At 43.6% G+C, this 22,992-nt stretch overlaps 1 protein-coding gene across 1 annotated transcript in view; it reads right to left on the bottom strand.

Annotated features, from left to right (window-relative positions):
- CARS2 (cysteinyl-tRNA synthetase 2, mitochondrial) overlaps positions 1 to 22,992 on the bottom strand; it is a gene marked incomplete in the record, with an annotated part of 379,651 nt that overhangs the window by 174,651 nt on the left and 182,008 nt on the right. Inside the window, 1 exon segment of the mRNA XM_053707781.1 lies at positions 11,173 to 11,240. Within this exon segment, the coding sequence (XP_053563756.1) occupies positions 11,173 to 11,240 (68 nt within the window).

Raw genomic sequence — 22,992 nt, 5'->3', positions numbered from 1 at the left:
CAGACGTTTGTGTAAAAGAATAGACAAAGCAGATATTTGTCCCTTTAAGGAACTAGCTGATAATCCCTTCTAAAAATCCTTCTTGGAGAAAAGACAAAATTCTAGGAATCCTAATCTTACTCCATGAGTAACCCTTGGATTGACACCAACAAAAATATTTGCGCCAAATCTTATGATAGAGTTTCCTGGTGACAGGCTTTCTAGCCTGAATCAGGGTATCAATGACCGACTCAGAGAAACCACGCTTTGAAAGAATCAGGCGTTCAATCTCCAAGCAGTCAGACGCAGAGAAATTAGATTTGGATGCTTGAACGGACCTTGGATTAGAAGGTCCTGCCTCATTGGCAGAGTCCACGGTGGAACAGATGACATGTCCACCAGGTCTGCATACCAAGTCCTGCGTGGCCACACAGGCGCTATCAGAATCACCGAAGCTCTCTCCTGCTTGATTCTGGAAACCAGACGTGGGAGGAGAAGAAATGGTGGAAATACATCAGCCAGATTGAAGGACCAGGGCACTGCTAGAGCATCTATCAGTACCGCCTGGGGATCCCGGGACCTGGACCCGTAACGCGGAAGTTTGGCGTTCTGTCGGGACGCCATCAGATCCAATTCTGGTGTGCCCCATAGCTGAGTCAGCTGGGCAAATACCTCCGGATGGAGCTCCCACTCCCCCGGATGAAAAGACGACTTCGGAAATGCGCCTCCCAGTTCTCTACCCCTGGGATATGGATTCCTGAGAGATGGCAAGAGTGATCCTCCGCCCATCGGATAATTTTGGTTACCTCCATCATCACTAGAGAACTCAGTGTTCCTCCTTGATGATTGATATAGGCTACAGTCGTGATGTTGTCCGACTGAAATCTGATGAATTTGGCTGCAGCTAGCTGAGGCCACGCCTGAAGCGCATTGAATATCGCTCTCAGTACTAGAATGTTTATCGGGAGGAGAAATTCCAGAAAAGCCAACACGATGTCCGTGTGAGACTTGGCTAGCTAGAAAGTCGACGCCTGAATTAAGATGTCGTCTAGATAAGGCGCCACTGCTATACCCTGCGGTCTTAGAACCGCCAAAAAGGGACCCTAGCACCTTCGTGAAAATTCTGGGAGCCGTGGCCAACCCGAAGGGAAGGGCCACAAACTGGTAATGCCTGTCCAGAAAGGCAAATCTGAGGAATTGATGATGATCTCTGTGAATAGGGATGTGTAGATACGCATCCTTTAAGTCCAAGGTAGTCATATATTGACCCTCCTGGATCAGAGGAAGAATAGTCCGAATAGTCTCCATCTTGAATGAAATTTTGAGATCCAAGATTGGTCTGAAAGTTCCCTCTTTTTTGGGAACCACAAAGAGGTTGGAGTAAAAACCTAGCCCTTGTTCCGCTCTTGGAACTGGGCAAATCACTCCCATGGTATGTAGGTCTTCTACACAGCGTAAGAACGCCTCTCTCTTTGTCTGGTTTGCAGACAATTGAGAAATGTGAAATCTCCCCCTTGGGGGGGGGAGTCTTTGAAGTCCAGAAGATATCCTTGGGACACAATTTCTAAAGCCCAGGAATCGTGAACATCTCTTGCCCAAGCCTGAGCAAAGAGAGAGAGTCTGCCCCCTACTAGATCCGGTCCCGGATCTGGGGCTACCCCTTCATGCTGTCTTAGAGGCAGCAGCAGGCTTCTTGGCTCGTTTACCTTTGTTCCAAGCCTGGTTAGGTCTCCAGACTGACTTGGATTGGACAGAATTCCCATCTTGTGCTGCAGGGGAAGCTGAAGCGGGACCACCCTTGAAGTTCCGAAAGGAACGAAAATTATTTTGTTTGGTCCTCATCTTATTTGTTTTATCCTGAGGGAGGGCATGGCCTTTCCCTCCAGTGATGTCTGAAATAATTTCTTTCAGTGCAGGCCCGAATAGGGTCTTTCCTTTGAAAGGGATGTTCAACAATTTAGATTTTGATGACACATCAGCAGACCAGGACTTAAGCCATAACGCCCTGCGTGCTAAATTGACAAAACCTAAATTCTTTGCCGCTAATTTAGCCATTTGGAAAGCGGCATCTATAATGAAAGAATTAGCCAACTTAAGGGTCTTAATTATAGCGCTGCGGAATCTGTTGGCGCTCTACAAATAACCGATAATAATAATAATATCCTCTAATGGAGTCTCCACCTGGAGAGCCTCTTCTAGAGCCTCAAACCAGAAAGCAGCTGCAGTAGTTACAGGAACAATGCATGCAATAGGTTGGAGAAGAAAACCTTGATGAACAAAAATTTTCTTTAGGAGACTCTCTAATTTTTTATCCATATGATCTTTGAAAGCACAACTGTCTTCGATAGGTATAGTTGTACATTTAGAGTAGAAATAGCTCCCTCCACCTTAGGAACAGTCTGCCACAAGTCCTGTATGGTGTCAGATATGGGAAACATTTTCTTAAAAACAGGAGGGGGAGCGAACGGAATACCTGGTCTATCCCACTCCTTAGTAACAATAGTCACAATCCTCTTAGGGACTGGAAAAACATCAGTGTAAACAGGAACCTCTAAGTATCTGTCCATTTTACACAATTTCTCTGGGACCACTATAGGGTCACAATCGTCTAGAGTAGCTAATACCTCCTTGAGCAATAAGCGGAGGTGTTCAAGCTTAAATTTAAAGACCGTCATATCAGAATGTGTCTGAGGGAGCGTCTTTCCTGAATCAGAAATCTCTCCCTCAGATAACAAATCCCTTACCCCTACTTCAGAACATTGTGAGGGTATATCGGATACGGCTACTAAAGCGTCAGACGGCTCAGCATTTGTTCTTAACCCAGAGCTGACACACTTTCCTTGTAAACCAGGCAGTTTCGAGAAAACCTCTGTGAGGGTTTTATTCATAACTGTGGCCATGTCTTGTAAAGTAAATGAATTAGACGCACTAGAGGTACTTGGCGTCACTTGTGTGGGCGTTACTGGTTGTGACACTTGGGGAGAGCTAGATGCTAAACCCTCATTTCCTTCTAACTGAGAATCATCTATTGCAATATTTTTAAGTGCTAAAATATGCTCTTTATAATTTATAGACATATCAGTGCAAGTGGGACACATTCTAAGAGGGGGTTCCACAATGGCTTCTAAACACATAGAACAAGGATTCTCCTTGGTGTCAGACATGTTAAACAGGCTAGTAATGTAACAAGCAAGCTTGGAAAACACTTTAATCAAAGTAAATTACACTTTAAACAAAAACGGTACTGTGCTTTTAAGAGAAAAAAAGCTGCACAAACTCTGCAAAACAGTGTAAAAAAGCAGTAATCACAACGAAATTTTTACAGTAGCATCATAAAGCCTTAGTAACTTTGCACAACTATGCAAATAAACAATTAACCCCTTAATGTAAAAACCGGATTGAAAAAACTTCAAAACCGGTAAAATAACGTTCAGCACCTTGCCACAGCTCTGCTGTGGCGCCTACCTGCCCTTTAGGAACAATTTGTGGGGAAAAAAACCTCTTTACAGCCCTCAAATACAGCAGGAATCTCTGGAGAAGTAGCTGGATGCTTCTGAGGTAAATAAACTGTGCAATTGAAAATAGGCCCCTCCCACCTCACTCTGAGTTATGGGGCCTAAAAAACACCACAGAGTGTTTCTTAAACTAGCCATGTAGGTTAATAACCCTTAAACAAGCCACAAAGACCCCTTAAAGTCCCTCAAAAAACGTTTTATTTGTAATTAAACCAAAACGTTTTTTGCTATTAGTGTCACCAGTATCTATGAGCCCTTTATACAAGCTTGGATTCCTCTTTTACTGAATACAGTTTACCTTTCCCTCATGGGGATATTGCCAGCCTTTTCTAGAAATAACACAGTCTGTCTAGAAAAAAATAGACTGAACATACCTTAATGCAGTTTAGCCTGCAAACTGTTCCCCCAACTGAAGATTTCCTGTACTCTTCAGCCCTTATGAGAACAGCAGTGGATCTTAGTTACAAAATGCTAATATCATCATCCTCCTTGCAGAAAATATAATTTATGCTTACCTGATAAATTCATTTCTCCTGTAGTGTAGTCAGTCCACGGGTCATCCATTACTTATGGGATTATATCTCCTCCCTAACAGGAAGTGCAAGAGGATCACCCAAGCAGAGCTGCTATATAGCTCCTCCCCTCTACGTCATACCCAGTCATTCGACCGAAAACCAAACGAGAAAGGAGAAAACTATAGGGTGCAGTGGTGACTGGAGTTTAATTTAAAATTTAGACCTGCCGTAAAAAACAGGGCGGGCCATGGACTGACTACACTACAGGAGAAATTAATTTATCAGGTAAGCATAAATTATATTTTCTCCTGTTAAGTGTAGTCAGTCCACGGGTCATCCATTACTTATGGGATACCAATACCAAAGCTAAAAGCACACGGACGACGGGAGGGACAGGCAGGATCTTTACACGGAAGGAACCACTGCCTGTAGAACCTCTCTCCCAAAAACAGCCTCCGAAGAAGCAAAAGTGTCAAATTTGTAAAATTTGGAAAAAGTGTGAAGTGAAGACCAAGTTGCAGCCTTGCAAATCTGTTCAACAGAGGCCTCATTCTTAAAGGCCCAAGTGGAAGCCACAGCTCTAGTAGAATGAGCCGTAATCCTTTCAGGAGGCTGCTGTCCAGCAGTCTCATAGGCTAAACGTATTATGCTACGAAGCCAGAAAGAGAGAGAGGTAGCCGAAGCTTTTTGACCTCTCCTCTGTCCAGAATAAACGACAAACAGGGAAGAAGTTTGACGAAAATCTTTAGTTGCCTGTAAATAAAATTTCAGGGCACGGACGACGTCCAGATTGTGCAGAAGTCGTTCTTTCTTTGAAGAAGGGTTAGGGCACAATGATGGAACAACAATCTCCTGATTGATATTCTTGTTAGTGACTACCTTAGGTAAGAACCCAGGTTTAGTACGCAGAACTACCTTGTCTGAATGAAAAATCAGATAAGGAGAATCACAATGTAAGGCCGATAACTCAGAGACTCTTCGAGCCGAGGAAATAGCCATTAAAAACAGAACTTTCCAAGATAACAGCTTGATATCAATGGAATGAAGGGGTTCAAACGGAACACCTTGCAGAACGTTAAGAACTAAGTTTAAGCTCCACGGCGGAGCAACAGTCTTAAACACAGGCTTAATCCTAGCCAAAGCCTGACAAAAATCCTGAACGTCTGGAACTTCTGACAGACGTTTGTGTAAAAGGATAGACAGAGCTGAGATCTGTCCCTTTAACGAACTAGCAGATAAACCCTTTTCTAAACCTTCTTGTAGAAAAGACAATATCCTAGGAATCCTAACCTTACTCTATGAGTAACTCTTGGATTCGCACCAATATAAGTATTTACGCCATATTTTATGGTAAATTTTCCTGGTAACAGGTTTCCTAGCCTGTATTAAGGTATCAATCACTGACTCCGAGAATCCCCGCTTTGATAGAATCAAGCGTTCAATCTCCATGCAGTCAGCCTCAGAGAAATTAGATTTGGATGTTTGAAAGGACCCTGAATCAGAAGGTCCTGTCTCAGAGGCAGAGACCATGGTGGACAGGACGACATGTCCACTAGATCTGCATACCAGGTCCTGCGTGGCCAGGCAGGCGCTATTAGAATCATCGATGCTCTCTCCTGTTTGATCCTGGCAATCAATCGAGGAAGCATCGGGAAGGGTGGAAACACATAAGCCATGTTGAAGACCCAAGGTGCTGTCAGAGCATCTATCAGTACCGCTCCCGGGTCCCTGGACCTGGATCCGTAACAAGGAAGCTTGGCGTTCTGGCGAGATGCCATGAGATCCAGATCTGGTTTGCCCCAATGATGAAGCAGTTGGGCAAACACCTCTGGATGAAGTTCCCACTCCCCCGGATGAAAAGTCTGGCGACTTAGAAAATCCGCCTCCCAGTTCTCCACGCCTGGGATGTGGATCGCTGACAGGTGGCAAGAGTGAGACTCTGCCCAGCGAACTATCTTTGAGACTTCCACCATCGCTAGGGAACTCCTTGTCCCTCCCTGGTGGTTGATGTAAGCCACAGTCGTGATGTTGTCCGACTGAAACCTGATGAACCTCAGAGTTGCTAACTGAGGCCAAGCCAGAAGAGCATTGAAAACTGCTCTTAATTCCAGAATGTTTATTGGAAGGAGTCTCTCATCCTGAGTCCATGATCCCTGAGCCTTCAGGGAATTCCAGACTGCGCCCCAACCTAGAAGGCTGGCGTCTGTTGTTACAATCGTCCAATCTGGCCTGCGGAAGGGCATCCCCTTGGACAGATGTGGCCGAGAAAGCCACCATAGAAGAGAATCTCTGGTCTCTTGATCCAGATTTAGCAGAGGGGACAAATCTGAGTAATCCCCATTCCACTGACTTAGCATGCACAATTGCAGCGGTCTGAGATGCAGGCGTGCAAAAGGTACTATGTCCATTGCCGCTACCATTAAGCCGATTACCTCCATGCACTGAGCCACTGACGGGTGTTGAATGGAATGAAGGACACGGCAATCATTTAGAAGTTTTGATAACCTGTCCTCTGTCAGGTAAATTTTCATTTCTACAGAATCTATAAGAGTCCCTAAGAAGGGAACTCTTGTGAGTGGCAATAGAGAACTCTTTTCTACGTTCACCTTCCACCCATGCGACCTTAGAAATGCCAGAACTAACTCTGTATGAGACTTGGCAGTTTGGAAACTTGACGCTTGTATCAGAATGTCGTCTAGGTACAGAGCTACCGCTATTCCTCGCGGTCTTAGTACCGCCAGAAGAGAGCCCAGAACCTTTGTAAAGATTCTTGGAGCCGTAGCTAACCCGAAGGGAAGAGCTACAAACTGGTAATGCCTGTTTAGGAAGGCAAACCTTAGATACCGGTAATGATCCTTGTGAATCGGTATGTGAAGGTAGGCATCCTTTAAATCCACTGTGGTCATGTACTGACCCTCTTGGATCATAGGTAAGATGGTCCGAATAGTTTCCATTTTGAACGATGGAACTCTTAGGAATTTGTTTAGGATCTTTTAAGTCCAAGATTGGTCTGAAGGTTCCCTCTTTTTTGGGAACCACAAACAGATTTGAATAAAACCCTTGACCGTGTTCCGACCGCGGAACTGGGTGGATCACTCCCATTAGTAAGAGGTCTTGTACACAGCGTAGAAACGCCTCTTTCTTTATCTGGTTTGCTGATAACCTTGAAAGATGAAATCTCCCTTGTGGAGGAGAAGCTTTGAAGTCCAGAAGATATCCCTGAGATATGATCTCCAACGCCCAGGGATCCTGGACATCTCTTGCCCAAGCCTGGGCGAAGAGAGAAAGTCTGCCCCCCACTAGATCCGTTTCCGGATTGGGGGCCCTCACTTCATGCTGTCTTAGGGGCAGCAGCAGGTTTTCTGGCCTGCTTGCCCTTGTTCCAGGACTGGTTAGGTTTCCAGCCCTGTCTGTAGCGAGAAACAGTTCCTTCCTGTCTTGGAGCGGAGGAAGTTGATGCTGCTCCTGCCTTAAAGTTACGAAAGGCACGAAAATTAGACTGTTTAGCCCTTGGTTTGGCCCTGTCTTGAGGCAGGGCATGGCCCTTACCTCCAGTAATGTCAGCGATAATTTCTTTCAAACCGGGCCCGAATAATGTCTGCCCTTTGAAAGGAATGTTAAGCAATTTAGATTTAGAAGTCACATCAGCTGACCAGGATTTAAGCCACAGCGTTCTACGCGCTTGAATGGCGAATCCGGAGTTCTTAGCCGTAAGTTTAGTTAAGTGTACTACGGCATCAGAAATAAATGAATTAGCTAGCTTAAGGACTTTAAGCTTGTTTATAATCTCATCCAATGGAGCTGTGCTAAGGGTCTCTTCCAGAGACTCAAACCAGAATGCCGCCGCAGCCGTGACAGGCGCAATGCATGCAAGGGGTTGTAATATAAAACCTTGCTGAACAAACATTTTCTTAAGGTAACCCTCTAACTTTTTATCCATTGGATCTGAAAAAGCACAGCTATCCTCCACCGGGATAGTGGTGCGCTTAGCCAGAGTAGAAACTGCTCCCTCCACCTTAGGGACCGTTTGCCATAAGTCCCGTGTGGTGGCATCTATTGGAAACATTTTTCTAAATATAGGAGGGGGTGAAAAAGGCACACCGGGTCTATCCCACTCCTTGTTAACAATTTCTGTAAGCCTTTTAGGTATAGGAAAAACGTCAGTACACGCCGGTACCGCAAAATATTTATCCAGCCTACATACTTTCTCTGGAATTGCAACCGTGTTACAATCATTCAGAGCCGCTAATACCTCCCCTAGTAATACACGGAGGTTCTCAAGCTTAAATTTAAAATTTGAAATGTCTGAGTCCAGTTTACTTGGATCAGATCCGTCACCCACAGAATGAAGCTCTCCGTCCTCATGTTCTGCAAATTGTGACGCAGTATCAGACATGGCTCTATTATTATCAGCGCACTCTGTTCTTACCCCAGAGTGATCGCGTTTACCCCTAAATTCTGGCAATTTAGATAGTACTTCAGTCATAACATTAGCCATGTCTTGCAAAGTGATTTGTATGGGCCGCCCTGATGTACTTGGCGCCACAATATCACGCACCTCCTGAGCGGGAGGCGAAGGTACTGACACGTGAGGAGAGTTAGTCGGCATAACTTCCCCCTCGTTGTCTGGTGATAATTTCTTTACATGTACAGATTGGCTTTTATTTAAAGTAGCATCAATGCAATTAGTACACAAATTTCTATTGGGCTCCACATTGGCCTTTAAACATAGTAAACAAAGAGATTCATCTGTGTCAGACATGTTTAAACAGACTAGCAATGAGACTAGCAAGCTTGGAAATACTTTTCAAAATAATTTACAAGCAATATAAAAAACGCTACTGTGCCTTTAAGAAGCACAAAAAGCTGTCACAGTTGAAATAACAATGAACCAAAATAGTTATAGCAACCAATTTTTCACAGTAAATGTATTAAGTTAGCAAAGGATTGCACCCACCAGCAAATGGATGATTAACCCCTTAATATCCAAAAAACGGATAACAATTTAATAATTAACGTTTTTATCACAGTCAAAACACACTGTCACAGGTCTGCTGTGAGTGATTACCTCCCTCAAAACTAGTTTTGGAGACCCCTGAGCTCTGTAGAGACGTCCTGGATCATGGAGGAAGAAATAGGAAGACTGTGACTAAATTTTTACTGCGCAATAAAGCGCTAAAATAGGCCCCTCCCACTCATATTACAACAGTGGGGAAGCTCAGTAAACTGTTTTTAATCAGAAACAAACGACAGCCATGTGGTAAAAATCATGCCCATAAAGTTTTATCACCAAGTACCTCAGAAAAAACGATTAACATGCCAGTAAACGTTTTAAAAATGAAAATTATGAAATGTTATTAATAAGCCTGCTGCTAGTCGCTATCACTGCAGTGCAGGCTCAAATATTACTTTAATATATACAGTATTTTCTTAGTGAAATTCCATTCCCCAGAAATACCTCAGAGTATACATACATACATATCAGCCTGATACCAGTCGCTACTACTGCATTTAAGGCTGCACTTACATTACATCGGTATTAGCAGTATTTTCTCAGTCAATTCCATTCCTTAGAAAATAATATACTGCACATACCTCCTTGCAGGTGGGCCCTGCCTGCTATCCCCTGTTCTGAAGTTACCTCACTCCTCAGAATGGCCAAGAACAGCAAGTGGATCTTAGTTACGACCGCTATCATAGACAAACTCAGGTAGATTCTTCTTCTAATGCTGCCTGAGAAGAAACAACACACTCCGGTGCCGTTTAAAATAAACTTTTGATTGAAGAAATAAAAACTAAGTTTAACACACCACAGTCCTCTCACGCGTCCTATCTATTAGTTAGGTGCAAGAGAATGACTGGGTATGATGTAGAGGGGAGGAGCTATATAGCAGCTCTGCTTGGGTGATCCTCTTGCACTTCCTGTTAGGGAGGAGATATAATCCCATAAGTAATGGATGACCCGTGGACTGACTACACTTAACAGGAGAAATCTTCATCCCATTTCTGCCAGAGAGTAAATAGTACACACCGGTACCATTTAAAATAACAAACTTTTGCTTGAGAAAATAAAAACTAACATTTTTGTAACCACACTCCTCTTTGCCCTTCCTAGCAGTTAAGCAGGCAGAGAGAATGACTGGGGGGTGGAGCTAAGGGAGGAGCTATATAGACAGCTCTGCTGTGGGTGCTCTCTCTGCCACTTCCTGTAGGGAAGGAGAATATCCCACAAGTATGGATGAATCCGTGGACTCGATACATCTTACAAGAGAAAAATGTGACACTGTTGTGTTATTTGTTGTTGTTTTTTTAAACACTTGTCTTGTCTGTGCAAATTGTGATAATATGAGGAAAACACCCCTCACTGGAGAGAAATTACCAATTAAAGTACTATGCATGTAACATTGATAATGCTGCTTATTTAATTGTATATAACTGCCCATGTGGCATTGCCTATGTAGGTGAAACAACCTGACCCGTAGGATATTGGACTGTGTAATTATTCACAAACCAATATTAGGAAAATGAAGGAAGTCCCTGTTTCTTATAATTTTGTTACAGCTGGAAACTCAGCGGTAGCGGTTTCAGAAAGGGTTAGAAACCCTCATAATAAAAGGGACAAAATTGGGAGATAGGCTAGACTATTCTATTAGAAGTTAGGTTCCTTACCACTGAAATGTAAACAGTTTTTCAATTCTGTACTTTCTTCCACTTTTCAACCCTAAATGTCCATGGATGGCTAACTAGGTGATGGAAGGATTATTCAGCTTTTTTGTGGATTCCATCTTGCATTACATTTGTGGTGCAACTGTATTGTGTTCATACAACATGATTTAGGGGTTACAACCAAAACATTGTTGTTGTTATGCCAAACTTTTTGCAATAAACATTTACAATTTAAAGGTGTTACTGCAATTTTTCCTCTATTTTTTAGTTTTCAGAGAGATGTTGAAGTCACCTGCAACATGCACCAGATAATAGCTGAGTGTACTGGACTTCCCTCATTTTCTGTGTGGGGGTTTCTAAACCCAATGTCAAAACAAGAAGGGGGAATCCTCATATAAATCAGGGCCTTTGGGTATATTTATAACTTAAAAACTACACCATACATAAGTATATCGGATAGGCACATACGCACACACAAGCAGAAAGTTTTGTATTACCTTAACTGTGATATAGTTTTTTAAAGACTTTGACATCTTTTCTTCATTTCCTTTCAAATGTAAATGGCCTGAGAAACAGAAAAAAAATATATTAAAATGTACCAATTTGACAAATATATGAAAGAATTGTCTTCTTTTAAAATGAGCTATTTTATGACATACACTGATCGACTAACAACGAAGAAGAAAAAACGATTGGTGGAGAAAAGATTACACCCTAAAAAAGCTTTTTTGAAAAGAGAGAAAAAAGAGATGGAAGATAATTATTTGCAAGATAACCATCTATAGCAGACATCCTCAAACTTGGCCCTCCAGAGGTTTTAGAACTACGTTTCCCATGATGCTCAGCCAGCATATCAGCTGGCTGAGCATCATGGGAAATATAGTTCCAAAACTTCTGGAGGGCCAAGTTTGAGGATGTCTGATCTATAGATCTAGGTCTTGGTTAAATGCAGGTTTGGCAATCACCAAGACACTAGTCACCTGTAGGTCATTCTCGCTTTAAATTAAAATTAGTTGCCCCCCCCTTCAACAAAACAACTTTTTTCACAACTGAGAGAGCACCATGTTTAGTGGTGAGTATTAAACAAAGACAAACAAGACTTTCTTAGCAGCTTCTAAAGTTCTGACAACATAAAGACTATTGCTCAATTCCTTGAAGACAAACGGAATGAACCACCTCATATTTTAGAATCTGCCTTTGAAGAAAACAAAATGGGCACTCTGGAAATAGTCATATCTTGATAATCATAACAAGAAGAACATATAGTGAAACAACAGCTCTGAATATCAGTTTGTGAATAGGGTTTCAAGGAAATGGTTTAAAAGACAAGTATTTTGGATACTACCTGACACAAAAGTAAGAGAAATCAGTGGTTAAATATCTGACTATATTACATGAAATCAGTCACCCAGAAATCTTTCAAAAATTACTTTATGCAGAATGAAGCAACTGTAAAACATGTATGCCCCTTTATAAATATAAGGAGAAAAGCTGCCTATTTTATGAAACTTTTTTTTTATGAACTTAAAAGTTGATGGGAGTGGGGTGTTAGAAAAAAAATGACACTGAAAAGTGGCTTTACATTGCGGTCTATGGGTTCTCGTGGACTCTCACCACCATGAAAGAAATTAATTTATCAGGTAAGCATAAATGTATGTTTTCTTTCAAACAGGTTGGTGAGAGTCCACTAGACCCCCATCCTGTTTTCTTCTGGGTTGTTTTTTTTTTAGCACTTTTTTTGGCTTTTTTTCCTACCTCATTTTGCTTGGCTATACGTTAGACTGGGGTACCTGTCAGGTGGGAGGGGTTTTATAGAGTTCTTGGGGTTTGGGAATCTCTGCTTCCTCCTAGTGGTAAGGAAGAAAAATTCCTAGAAGTAATGGATCCTGGACTCTCACCACCATGAAAGGAATTAATCAGGTAAGCATAAATGATGGGGGGTTTTTTGGGAGAGCTAGACAGATCTGCACTAGGATTAGATAGATCGCCTGCATTAGGATTGTACATATTCTGCACATGCCTATGTAAAGACTGGCTGCTATGGGTCCCCTTCAGCCCTGATGCACCAATGGAAGTTCCATCCCTGCTTGTGCTGACAGAATATGAATTATGTTTTAACTGACAGTGCTTGCACGTCTGAAACTCTTCTTGCAGAATTCATAACTACAAAGGCTTAAAAAGACCTTAAAGGGACACTGAACCCAATTTTTTTCTATCATGATTCAGATAGAGCATGCAATTTTAAGCAACTTTCTAATTTACTCCTATTATCAAATTCTTTTCATTTTCTTGGTATCTTTATTTGAAATGCAAGAATGTAAGTTTAGATGCCGGTCCATTTTTGGTGAACACACTGTGTTGTTCTTGCTGATTGGTGGGTAAATTCACCTACCGATAAAGAAGTGCTTTCCATGGTTCTGAACCAAAAAAAACATAATTTATGCTTACCTGATAAATGTATTTCTCTTGTGGTGTATCCAGTCCACGGATCATCCATTACTTGTGGGATATTCTCCTTCCCAACAGGAAGTTGCAAGAGGATCACCCACAGCAGAGCTGCTATATAGCTCCCCCCCTAACTGCCATATCCAGTCATTCGACCGAAACTAGCCGAGAAAGGAGAAACCATAGGGTGCAGTGGTGACTGTAGTTTAAAATGTAGACCTGCCTTAAAAGGACAGGGCGGGCCGTGGACTGGATACACCACAAGAGAAATAAATTTATCAGGTAAGCATAAATTATGTTTTCTCTTGTTAGGTGTATCCAGTCCACGGATCATCCATTACTTGTGGGATACCAATACCAAAGCTAAAGTACACGGATGAAGGGAGGGACAAGGAAGGTACTTAAACGGAAGGGACCACTGCCTGTAGAACCTTTCTCCCAAAAATAGCCTCCAAAGAAGCAAAAGTATCAAATTTGTAAAATTTTGAAAAGGTATGAAGCGAAGACCAAGTCGCCGCTTTGCAAATCTGTTCAACAGAAGCCTCATTTTTAAAGGCCCAGGTGGAAGCCACAGCTCTAGTAGAATGAGCTGTAATCCTTTCAGGGGGCTGCTGTCCAGCAGTCTCATAGGCTAAGCGTATTACGCTCCGAAGCCAAAAAGAAAGAGAGGTTGCCGAAGCCTTTTGACCTCTCCTCTGTCCAGAGTAAACAACAAACAGGGAAGATGTTTGACGAAAATCTTTAGTCGCTTGTAAGTAAAACTTTAAAGCACGGACTACGTCCAAATTATGTAAAAGACGTTCCTTCTTTGAAGAAGGATTAGGACACAATGATGGAACAACAATCTCTTGATTGATATTCTTGTTGGAAACTACCTTAGGTAAAAACCCAGGTTTTGTACGCAGAACTACTTTATCTGTATGGAAAATCAGATAATGAGAATCACATTGTAACTCAGAGACTCTACAAGCCGAGGAAATAGCCATCAAAAACAGAACTTTCCAAGATAAAAGTTTGATATCAATGGAATGAAGAGGTTCAAACGGAACCCCTTGAAGAACCTTAAGAACCAAGTTTAAGCTCCGTGGAGGAGCAACAGGTTTAAACACAGGCTTAATTCTAACCAAAGCCTGACAAAATGCCTGGACGTCTGGAACCTCTGCCAGACGCTTGTGCAAAAGGATAGACAGAGCAGAAATCTGTCCCTTTAAAAAACTAGCTGATAATCCTTTATCCAAACCCTCTTGGAGAAAGGACAATATCCTAGGAATCCTAACCTTACTCCATGAGTAATTCTTGTATTCACACCAATGAAGATATTTGCGCCATATCTTATGGTAGATTTTCCTGGTTACAGGCTTTCGTGCCTGTATTAAGGTATCAATGACTGACTCGGAGAAGCCACGCCTTGATAAAATCAAGCGTTCAATCTCCAGGCAGTCAGTCTCAGAGAAAGTAGATTTGGATGATTGAAAGGACCTTGTAGTAGAAGGTCTTGTCTCAGAGGCAGAGGCCAAGGTGGAAAGGATGACATGTCCACCAGGTCTGCATACCAGGTCCTGCGTGGCCACGCAGGCGCGATCAAGATCACTGATGCTCTCTCCTGTTTGATTTTGGCAATCAGTCGAGGGAGCAGAGGAAACGGTGGAAACAATTAAGCCAGGTTGAAGAACCACGGTGCTGCTAGAGCATCTATCAGCGTCGCTTCTGGGTCCCTGGACCTGAATCCGTAACAAGGAAGCTTGGCGTTCTGGCGAGACGCCATGTGATCCAATTCTGGTGTGCCCCAACGATGAACCAATTGAGCAAACACCTGCGGATGGAGTTCCCACTCCCCTGGATGAAAAGTCTGACGACTTAGAAAATCCGCCTCCCAGTTCTCTACACCTGGGATATGGATCGCTGATAGATGGCAAGAGTGAGTCTCTGCCCAGCGAATTATCTTGGAGACTTCTAACATCGCTAGGGAGCTCCTGGTCCCCCCTTGATGGTTGATGTAAGCCACAGTCGTGATGTTGTCCGACTGAAATCTGATGAACCTCAGGGTTGCTAACTGAGGCCAAGCTAGAAGAGCATTGAATATTGCTCTTAACTCCAGAATATTTATTGGGAGGAGTTTCTCCTCCTGAGTCCACGATCCCTGAGCCTTCAGGGAATTCCAGACTGCACCCCAACCTAGAAGGCTGGCATATGTTGTTACAATTGTCCAATCTGGCCTGCGAAAGGTCATACCTTTGGACAGATGGACCCGAGATAGCCACCAGAGAACAGAATCTCTGGTCTCTTGATCCAGATTTAGCAGAGGGGACAAATCTGTGTAATCCCCATTCCACTGACTGAGCATGCATAATTGCAGCAGTCTGAGATGTAGGCGCGCAAATGGCACTATGTCCATCACCGCTACCATTAAGCCGATCACTTCCATGCACTGAGCCACCGAAGGGCGCGGAATGTAGTGAAGAACACGGCAGGTATTTAGAAGCTTTGATAACCTAGACTCCGTCAGGTAAGTTTTCATTTCTACAGAATCTATCAGAGTTCCTAGGAAGGAAACCCTTGTGAGGGGTGATAGAGAACTCTTTCCCTCGTTCACTTTCCACCCATGCGACCTCAGAAATGCCAACACTATGTCCGTATGAGATTTGGCAATTTGGAAGTTTGACGCCTGTATCAGGATGTCGTCTAGATAAGGGGCCACTGCTATGCCCCGTGGTCTTAGGACCGCCAGAAGAGACCCCAGAACCTTTGTAAAAATTCTTGGGGCTGTAGCTAACCCGAAGGGAAGAGCCACAAACTGGTAATGCCTGTCTAGAAAGGCAAACCTTAGGAACCGATGATGATCTTTGTGAATCGGTATGTGAAGGTAAGCATCCTTCAAATCCACTGTGGTCATGTACTGACCCTCCTGGATCATAGGTAGGATTGTCCGAATAGTTTCCATTTTGAACGATGGAACTCTGAGGAATTTGTTTAAGATCTTTAGATCCAAAATTGGTCTGAAGGTTCCCTCTATTTTGGGAACCACAAACAGATTTGAATAAAATCCCTGTCCTTGTTCCATCTGTGGAACTAGATGGATCACTCCCATTATTAGGAGGTCTTGCACACAGCGTAAGAATGCCTCTTTCTTTATCTGGTTTACAGATAATCTCGAAAGGTGAAATCTCCCTTGTGGGGGGGAAGCTTTGAAGTCCAGAAGATATCCCTGAGATATGATCTCCAACGCCCAGGGATCCTGAACATCTCTTGCCCACGCCTGGGCGAAGAGAGAAAGTCTGCCCCCTACTAGATCCGTTGCCGAATAGGTAGCCGTTCCTTCATGCTGTCTTAGAGGCAGCAGCAGCAGGCTTTCTGGCCTGCTTGCCTTTGCTCCAGGCCTGGTTAAATCTCCAGGCCGGCTTGGATTGCGCAAAAGTTCCCTCTTGTTTTGTAGCAGAGGAAGTTGATGCTGCACCTGCCTTGAAGTTTCGAAAGGCACGAAAATTAGACTGTTTGGCCCTTGATTTGGCCCTGTCCTGAGGAAGGGTATGACCCTTACCTCCAGTAATGTCAGCAATAATTTCCTTCAAACCAGGCCCGAATAGGGTCTGCCCCTTGAAGGGAATGTTAAGTAATTTAGACTTTGAAGTCACGTCAGCTGACCAAGATTTAAGCCATAGCGCCCAACGCGCCTGGATGGCGAATCCAGAATTCTTAGCCGTTAGTTTAGTCAAATGAACAATGGCATCAGAAACAACAGAATTTATGTTTACCTGATAAATTACTTTCTCCAACGGTGTGTCCGGTCCACGGCGTCATCCTTACTTGTGGGATATTCTCTTCCCCAACAGGAAATGGCAAAGAGCCCAGCAAAGCTGGTCACATGATCCCTCCTAGGCTCCGCCTACCCCAGTCATTCGACCGACGTTAAGGAGGAATATTTGCATAGGAGAAACCATATGGTACCGTGGTGACTGTAGTTAAAGAAAATAAATTATCAGACCTGATTAAAAAAACCAGGGCGGGCCGTGGACCGGACACACCGTTGGAGAAAGTAATTTATCAGGTAAACATAAATTCTGTTTTCTCCAACATAGGTGTGTCCGGTCCACGGCGTCATCCTTACTTGTGGGAACCAATACCAAAGCTTTAGGACACGGATGAAGGGAGGGAGCAAATCAGGTCACCTAAATGGAAGGCACCACGGCTTGCAAAACCTTTCTCCCAAAAATAGCCTCAGAAGAAGCAAAAGTATCAAACTTGTAAAATTTGGTAAAAGTGTGCAGTGAAGACCAAGTCGCTGCCCTACATATCTGATCAACAGAAGCCTCGTTCTTGAAGGCCCATGTGGAAGCCACAGCCCTAGTGGAATGAGCTGTGATTCTTTCGGGAGGCTGCCGTCCGGCAGTCTCGTAAGCCAATCTGATGATGCTTTTAATCCAAAAAGAGAGAGAGGTAGAAGTTGCTTTTTGACCTCTCCTTTTACCGGAATAAACAACAAACAAGGAAGATGTTTGTCTAAAATCCTTTGTAGCATCTAAATAGAATTTTAGAGCGCGAACAACATCCAAATTGTGCAACAAACGTTCCTTCTTTGAAACTGGTTTCGGACACAGAGAAGGTACGATAATCTCCTGGTTAATGTTTTTGTTAGAAACAACTTTTGGAAGAAAACCAGGTTTAGTACGTAAAACCACCTTATCTGCATGGAACACCAGATAAGGAGGAGAACACTGCAGAGCAGATAATTCTGAAACTCTTCTAGCAGAAGAAATTGCAACTAAAAACAAAACTTTCCAAGATAATAACTTAATATCAACGGAATGTAAGGGTTCAAACGGAACCCCCTGAAGAACTGAAAGAACTAAATTGAGACTCCAAGGAGGAGTCAAAGGTTTGTAAACAGGCTTAATTCTAACCAGAGCCTGAACAAAGGCTTGAACATCTGGCACAGCTGCCAGCTTTTTGTGAAGTAACACAGACAAGGCAGAAATCTGTCCCTTCAGGGAACTTGCAGATAATCCTTTTTCCAATCCTTCTTGAAGGAAGGATAGAATCTTAGGAATCTTAACCTTGTCCCAAGGGAATCCTTTAGATTCACACCAACAGATATATTTTTTCCAAATTTTGTGGTAAATCTTTCTAGTTACAGGCTTTCTGGCCTGAACAAGAGTATCGATAACAGAATCTGAGAACCCTCGCTTCGATAAGATCAAGCGTTCAATCTCCAAGCAGTCAGCTGGAGTGAAACCAGATTCGGATGTTCGAACGGACCCTGAACAAGAAGGTCTCGTCTCAAAGGTAGCTTCCAAGGTGGAGCCGATGACATATTCACCAGATCTGCATACCAAGTCCTGCGTGGCCACGCAGGAGCTATCAAGATCACCGACGCCCTCTCCTGATTGATCCTGGCTACCAGCCTGGGGATGAGAGGAAACGGCGGGAACACATAAGCTAGCTTGAAGGTCCAAGGTGCTACTAGTGCATCCACTAGAGCCGCCTTGGGATCCCTGGATCTGGACCCGTAGCAAGGAACTTTGAAGTTCTGACGAGAGGCCATCAGATCCATGTCTGGAATGCCCCACAGCTGAGTGACTTGGGCAAAGATTTCCGGATGGAGTTCCCACTCCCCCGGATGCAATGTCTGACGACTCAGAAAATCCGCTTCCCAATTTTCCACTCCTGGGATGTGGATAGCAGACAGGTGGCAGGAGTGAGACTCCGCCCATAGAATGATTTTGGTCACTTCTTCCATCGCTAGGGAACTCCTTGTTCCCCCCTGATGGTTGATGTACGCAACAGTTGTCATGTTGTCTGATTGAAACCGTATGAACTTGGCCCTCGCTAGCTGAGGCCAAGCCTTGAGAGCATTGAATATCGCTCTCAGTTCCAGAATATTTATCGGTAGAAGAGATTCTTCCCGAGACCAAAGACCCTGAGCTTTCAGGGATCCCCAGACCGCGCCCCAGCCCATCAGACTGGCGTCGGTCGTGACAATGACCCACTCTGGTCTGCGGAATGTCATCCCTTGTGACAGGTTGTCCAGGGACAGCCACCAACGGAGTGAGTCTCTGGTCCTCTGATTTACTTGTATCTTCGGAGACAAGTCTGTATAGTCCCCATTCCACTGACTGAGCATGCACAGTTGTAATGGTCTTAGATGAATGCGCGCAAAAGGAACTATGTCCATTGCCGCTACCATCAACCCGATCACTTCCATGCACTGAGCTATGGAAGGAAGAGGAACGGAATGAAGTATCCGACAAGAGTCTAGAAGTTTTGTTTTTCTGGCCTCTGTCAGAAAAATCCTCATTTCTAAGGAGTCTATTATTGTTCCCAAGAAGGGAACCCTTGTTGACGGAGATAGAGAACTCTTTTCCACGTTCACTTTCCATCCGTGAGATCTGAGAAAGGCCAGGACAATGTCCGTGTGAGCCTTTGCTTGAGGAAGGGACGACGCTTGAATCAGAATGTCGTCCAAGTAAGGTACTACAGCAATGCCCCTTGGTCTTAGCACGGCTAGAAGGGACCCTAGTACCTTTGTGAAAATCCTTGGAGCAGTGGCTAATCCGAAAGGAAGCGCCACGAACTGGTAATGCTTGTCCAGGAATGCGAACCTTAGGAACCGATGATGTTCCTTGTGGATAGGAATATGTAGATACGCATCCTTTAAATCCACCGTGGTCATGAATTGACCTTCCTGGATGGAAGGAAGAATAGTTCGAATGGTTTCCATCTTGAACGATGGAACCTTGAGAAACTTGTTTAAGATCTTGAGATCTAAGATTGGTCTGAACGTTCCCTCTTTTTTGGGAACTATGAACAGATTGGAGTAGAACCCCATCCCTTGTTCTCTTAATGGAACAGGATGAATCACTCCCATTTTTAACAGGTCTTCTACACAATGTAAGAATGCCTGTCTTTTTATGTGGTCTGAAGACAACTGAGACCTGTGGAACCTCCCCCTTGGGGGAAGTCCCTTGAATTCCAGAAGATAACCTTGGGAGACTATTTCTAGCGCCCAAGGATCCAGAACATCTCTTGCCCAAGCCTGAGCGAAGAGAGAGAGTCTGCCCCCCACCAGATCCGGTCCCGGATCGGGGGCCAACATTTCATGCTGTCTTGGTAGCAGTGGCAGGTTTCTTGGCCTGCTTTCCCTTGTTCCAGCCTTGCATTGGTCTCCAAGCTGGCTTGGCTTGAGAAGTATTACCCTCTTGCTTAGAAGACGTAGCACTTTGGGCTGGTCCGTTTCTACGAAAGGGACGAAAATTAGGTTTATTTTTTGCCTTGAAAGGCCGATCCTGAGGAAGGGCGTGGCCCTTACCCCCAGTGATATCAGAGATAATCTCTTTCAAGTCAGGGCCAAACAGCGTTTTCCCCTTGAAAGGAATGTTAAGTAGCTTGTTCTTGGAAGACGCATCAGCCGACCAAGATTTCAACCAAAGCGCTCTGCGCGCCACAATAGCAAACCCAGAATTCTTAGCCGCTAACCTAGCCAATTGCAAAGTGGCGTCTAGGGTGAAAGAATTAGCCAATTTGAGAGCATTGATTCTGTCCATAATCTCCTCATAAGGAGGAGAATCACTATCGACCGCCTTTATCAGCTCATCGAACCAGAAACATGCGGCTGTAGCGACAGGGACAATGCATGAAATTGGTTGTAGAAGGTAACCCTGCTGAACAAACATCTTTTTAAGCAAACCTTCTAATTTTTTATCCATAGGATCTTTGAAAGCACAACTATCCTCTATGGGTATAGTGGTGCGTTTGTTTAAAGTGGAAACCGCTCCCTCGACCTTGGGGACTGTCTGCCATAAGTCCTTTCTGGGGTCGACCATAGGAAACAATTTTTTAAATATGGGGGGAGGGACGAAAGGAATACCGGGCCTTTCCCATTCTTTATTAACAATGTCCGCCACCCGCTTGGGTATAGGAAAAGCTTCTGGGAGCCCCGGCACCTCTAGGAACTTGTCCATTTTACATAGTTTCTCTGGGATGACCAACTTGTCACAATCATCCAGAGTGGATAATACCTCCTTAAGCAGAATGCGGAGATGTTCCAACTTAAATTTAAATGCAATCACATCAGGTTCAGCTTGTTGAGAAATGTTCCCTGAATCAGTAATTTCTCCCTCAGACAAAACCTCCCTGGCCCCATCAGACTGGGTTAGGGGCCCTTCAGAAATATTATTATCAGCGTCGTCATGCTCTTCAGTATCTAAAACAGAGCAGTCGCGCTTACGCTGATAAGTGTTCATTTTGGCTAAAATGTTTTTGACAGAATTATCCATTACAGCCGTTAATTGTTGCATAGTAAGGAGTATTGGCGCGCTAGATGTACTAGGGGCCTCCTGAGTGGGCAAGACTCGTGTAGACGAAGGAGGGAATGATGCAGTACCATGCTTACTCCCCTCACTTGAGGAATCATCTTGGGCATCATTGTCATTGTCACATAAATCACATTTATTTAAATGAATAGGAATTCTGGCTTCCCCACATTCAGAACACAGTCTATCTGGTAGTTCAGACATGTTAAACAGGCATAAACTTGATAACAAAGTACAAAAAACGTTTTAAAATAAAACCGTTACTGTCACTTTAAATTTTAAACTGAACACACTTTATTACTGCAATTGCGAAAAAACATGAAGGAATTGTTCAAAATTCACCAAATTTTCACCACAGTGTCTTAAAGCCTTAAAAGTATTGCACACCAAATTTGGAAGCTTTAACCCTTAAAATAACGGAACCGGAGCCGTTTTGAACTTTAACCCCTTTACAGTCCCTGGTATCTGCTTTGCTGAGACCCAACCAAGCCCAAAGGGGAATACGATACCAAATGACGCCTTCAGAAAGTCTTTTCTAAGTATCAGAGCTCCTCTCACATGCGACTGCATGCCATGCCTCTCAAAAACAAGTGCGCAACACCGGCGCGAAAATGAGGCTCTGCCTATGCTTTGGGAAAGCCCCTAAAGAATAAGGTGTCTAAAACAGTGCCTGCCGATATTATATCAAAATACCCAGATAAAATGATTCCTCAAGGCTAAATATGTGTTAATAATGAATCGATTTAGCCCAGAAAAAGTCTACAGTCTTAATAAGCCCTTGTGAAGCCCTTATTTACGATCGTAATAAACATGGCTTACCGGATCCCATAGGGAAAATGACAGCTTCCAGCATTACATCGTCTTGTTAGAATGTGTCATACCTCAAGCAGCAAGAGACTGCTCACTGTTCCCCCAACTGAAGTTAATTGCTCTCAACAGTCCTGTGTGGAACAGCCATGGATTTTAGTGACGGTTGCTAAAATCATTTTCCTCATACAAACAGAAATCTTCATCTCTTTTCTGTTTCTGAGTAAATAGTACATACCAGCACTATTTCAAAATAACAAACTCTTGATTGAATAATAAAAACTACAGTTAAACACTAAAAAACTCTAAGCCATCTCCGTGGAGATGTTGCCTGTACAACGGCAAAGAGAATGACTGGGGTAGGCGGAGCCTAGGAGGGATCATGTGACCAGCTTTGCTGGGCTCTTTGCCATTTCCTGTTGGGGAAGAGAATATCCCACAAGTAAGGATGACGCCGTGGACCGGACACACCTATGTTGGAGAAAAAAGAATTAGCTAGCTTAAGTGTTCTAAGCTTGTCAAGTATTTCAGTCAATGGAGTAGCTGTCTGAAAGGCCTCTTCCAGAGACTCAAACCAGAACGCCGCAGCAGCAGTGACAGGAGCAATGCATGCAAGGGGCTGCAGGATAAAACCTTGTTGAATAAACATTTTCTTAAGGTAACCTACTAATTTTTTATCCATTGGATCTGAAAAAGCACAACTGTCCTCGACAGGGATAGTGGTACGCTTTGCTAAAGTAGAAACTGCTCCCTCCACCT

Source organism: Bombina bombina, chromosome 3 (genome assembly GCF_027579735.1).
Source record: "Bombina bombina isolate aBomBom1 chromosome 3, aBomBom1.pri, whole genome shotgun sequence".
Classification (NCBI taxonomy): Eukaryota; Metazoa; Chordata; class Amphibia; order Anura; family Bombinatoridae; genus Bombina; species Bombina bombina.
The sequence above is the reverse complement of the archived record's forward strand: the minus strand, read 5'-3'. Positions and strand labels throughout refer to the sequence as shown.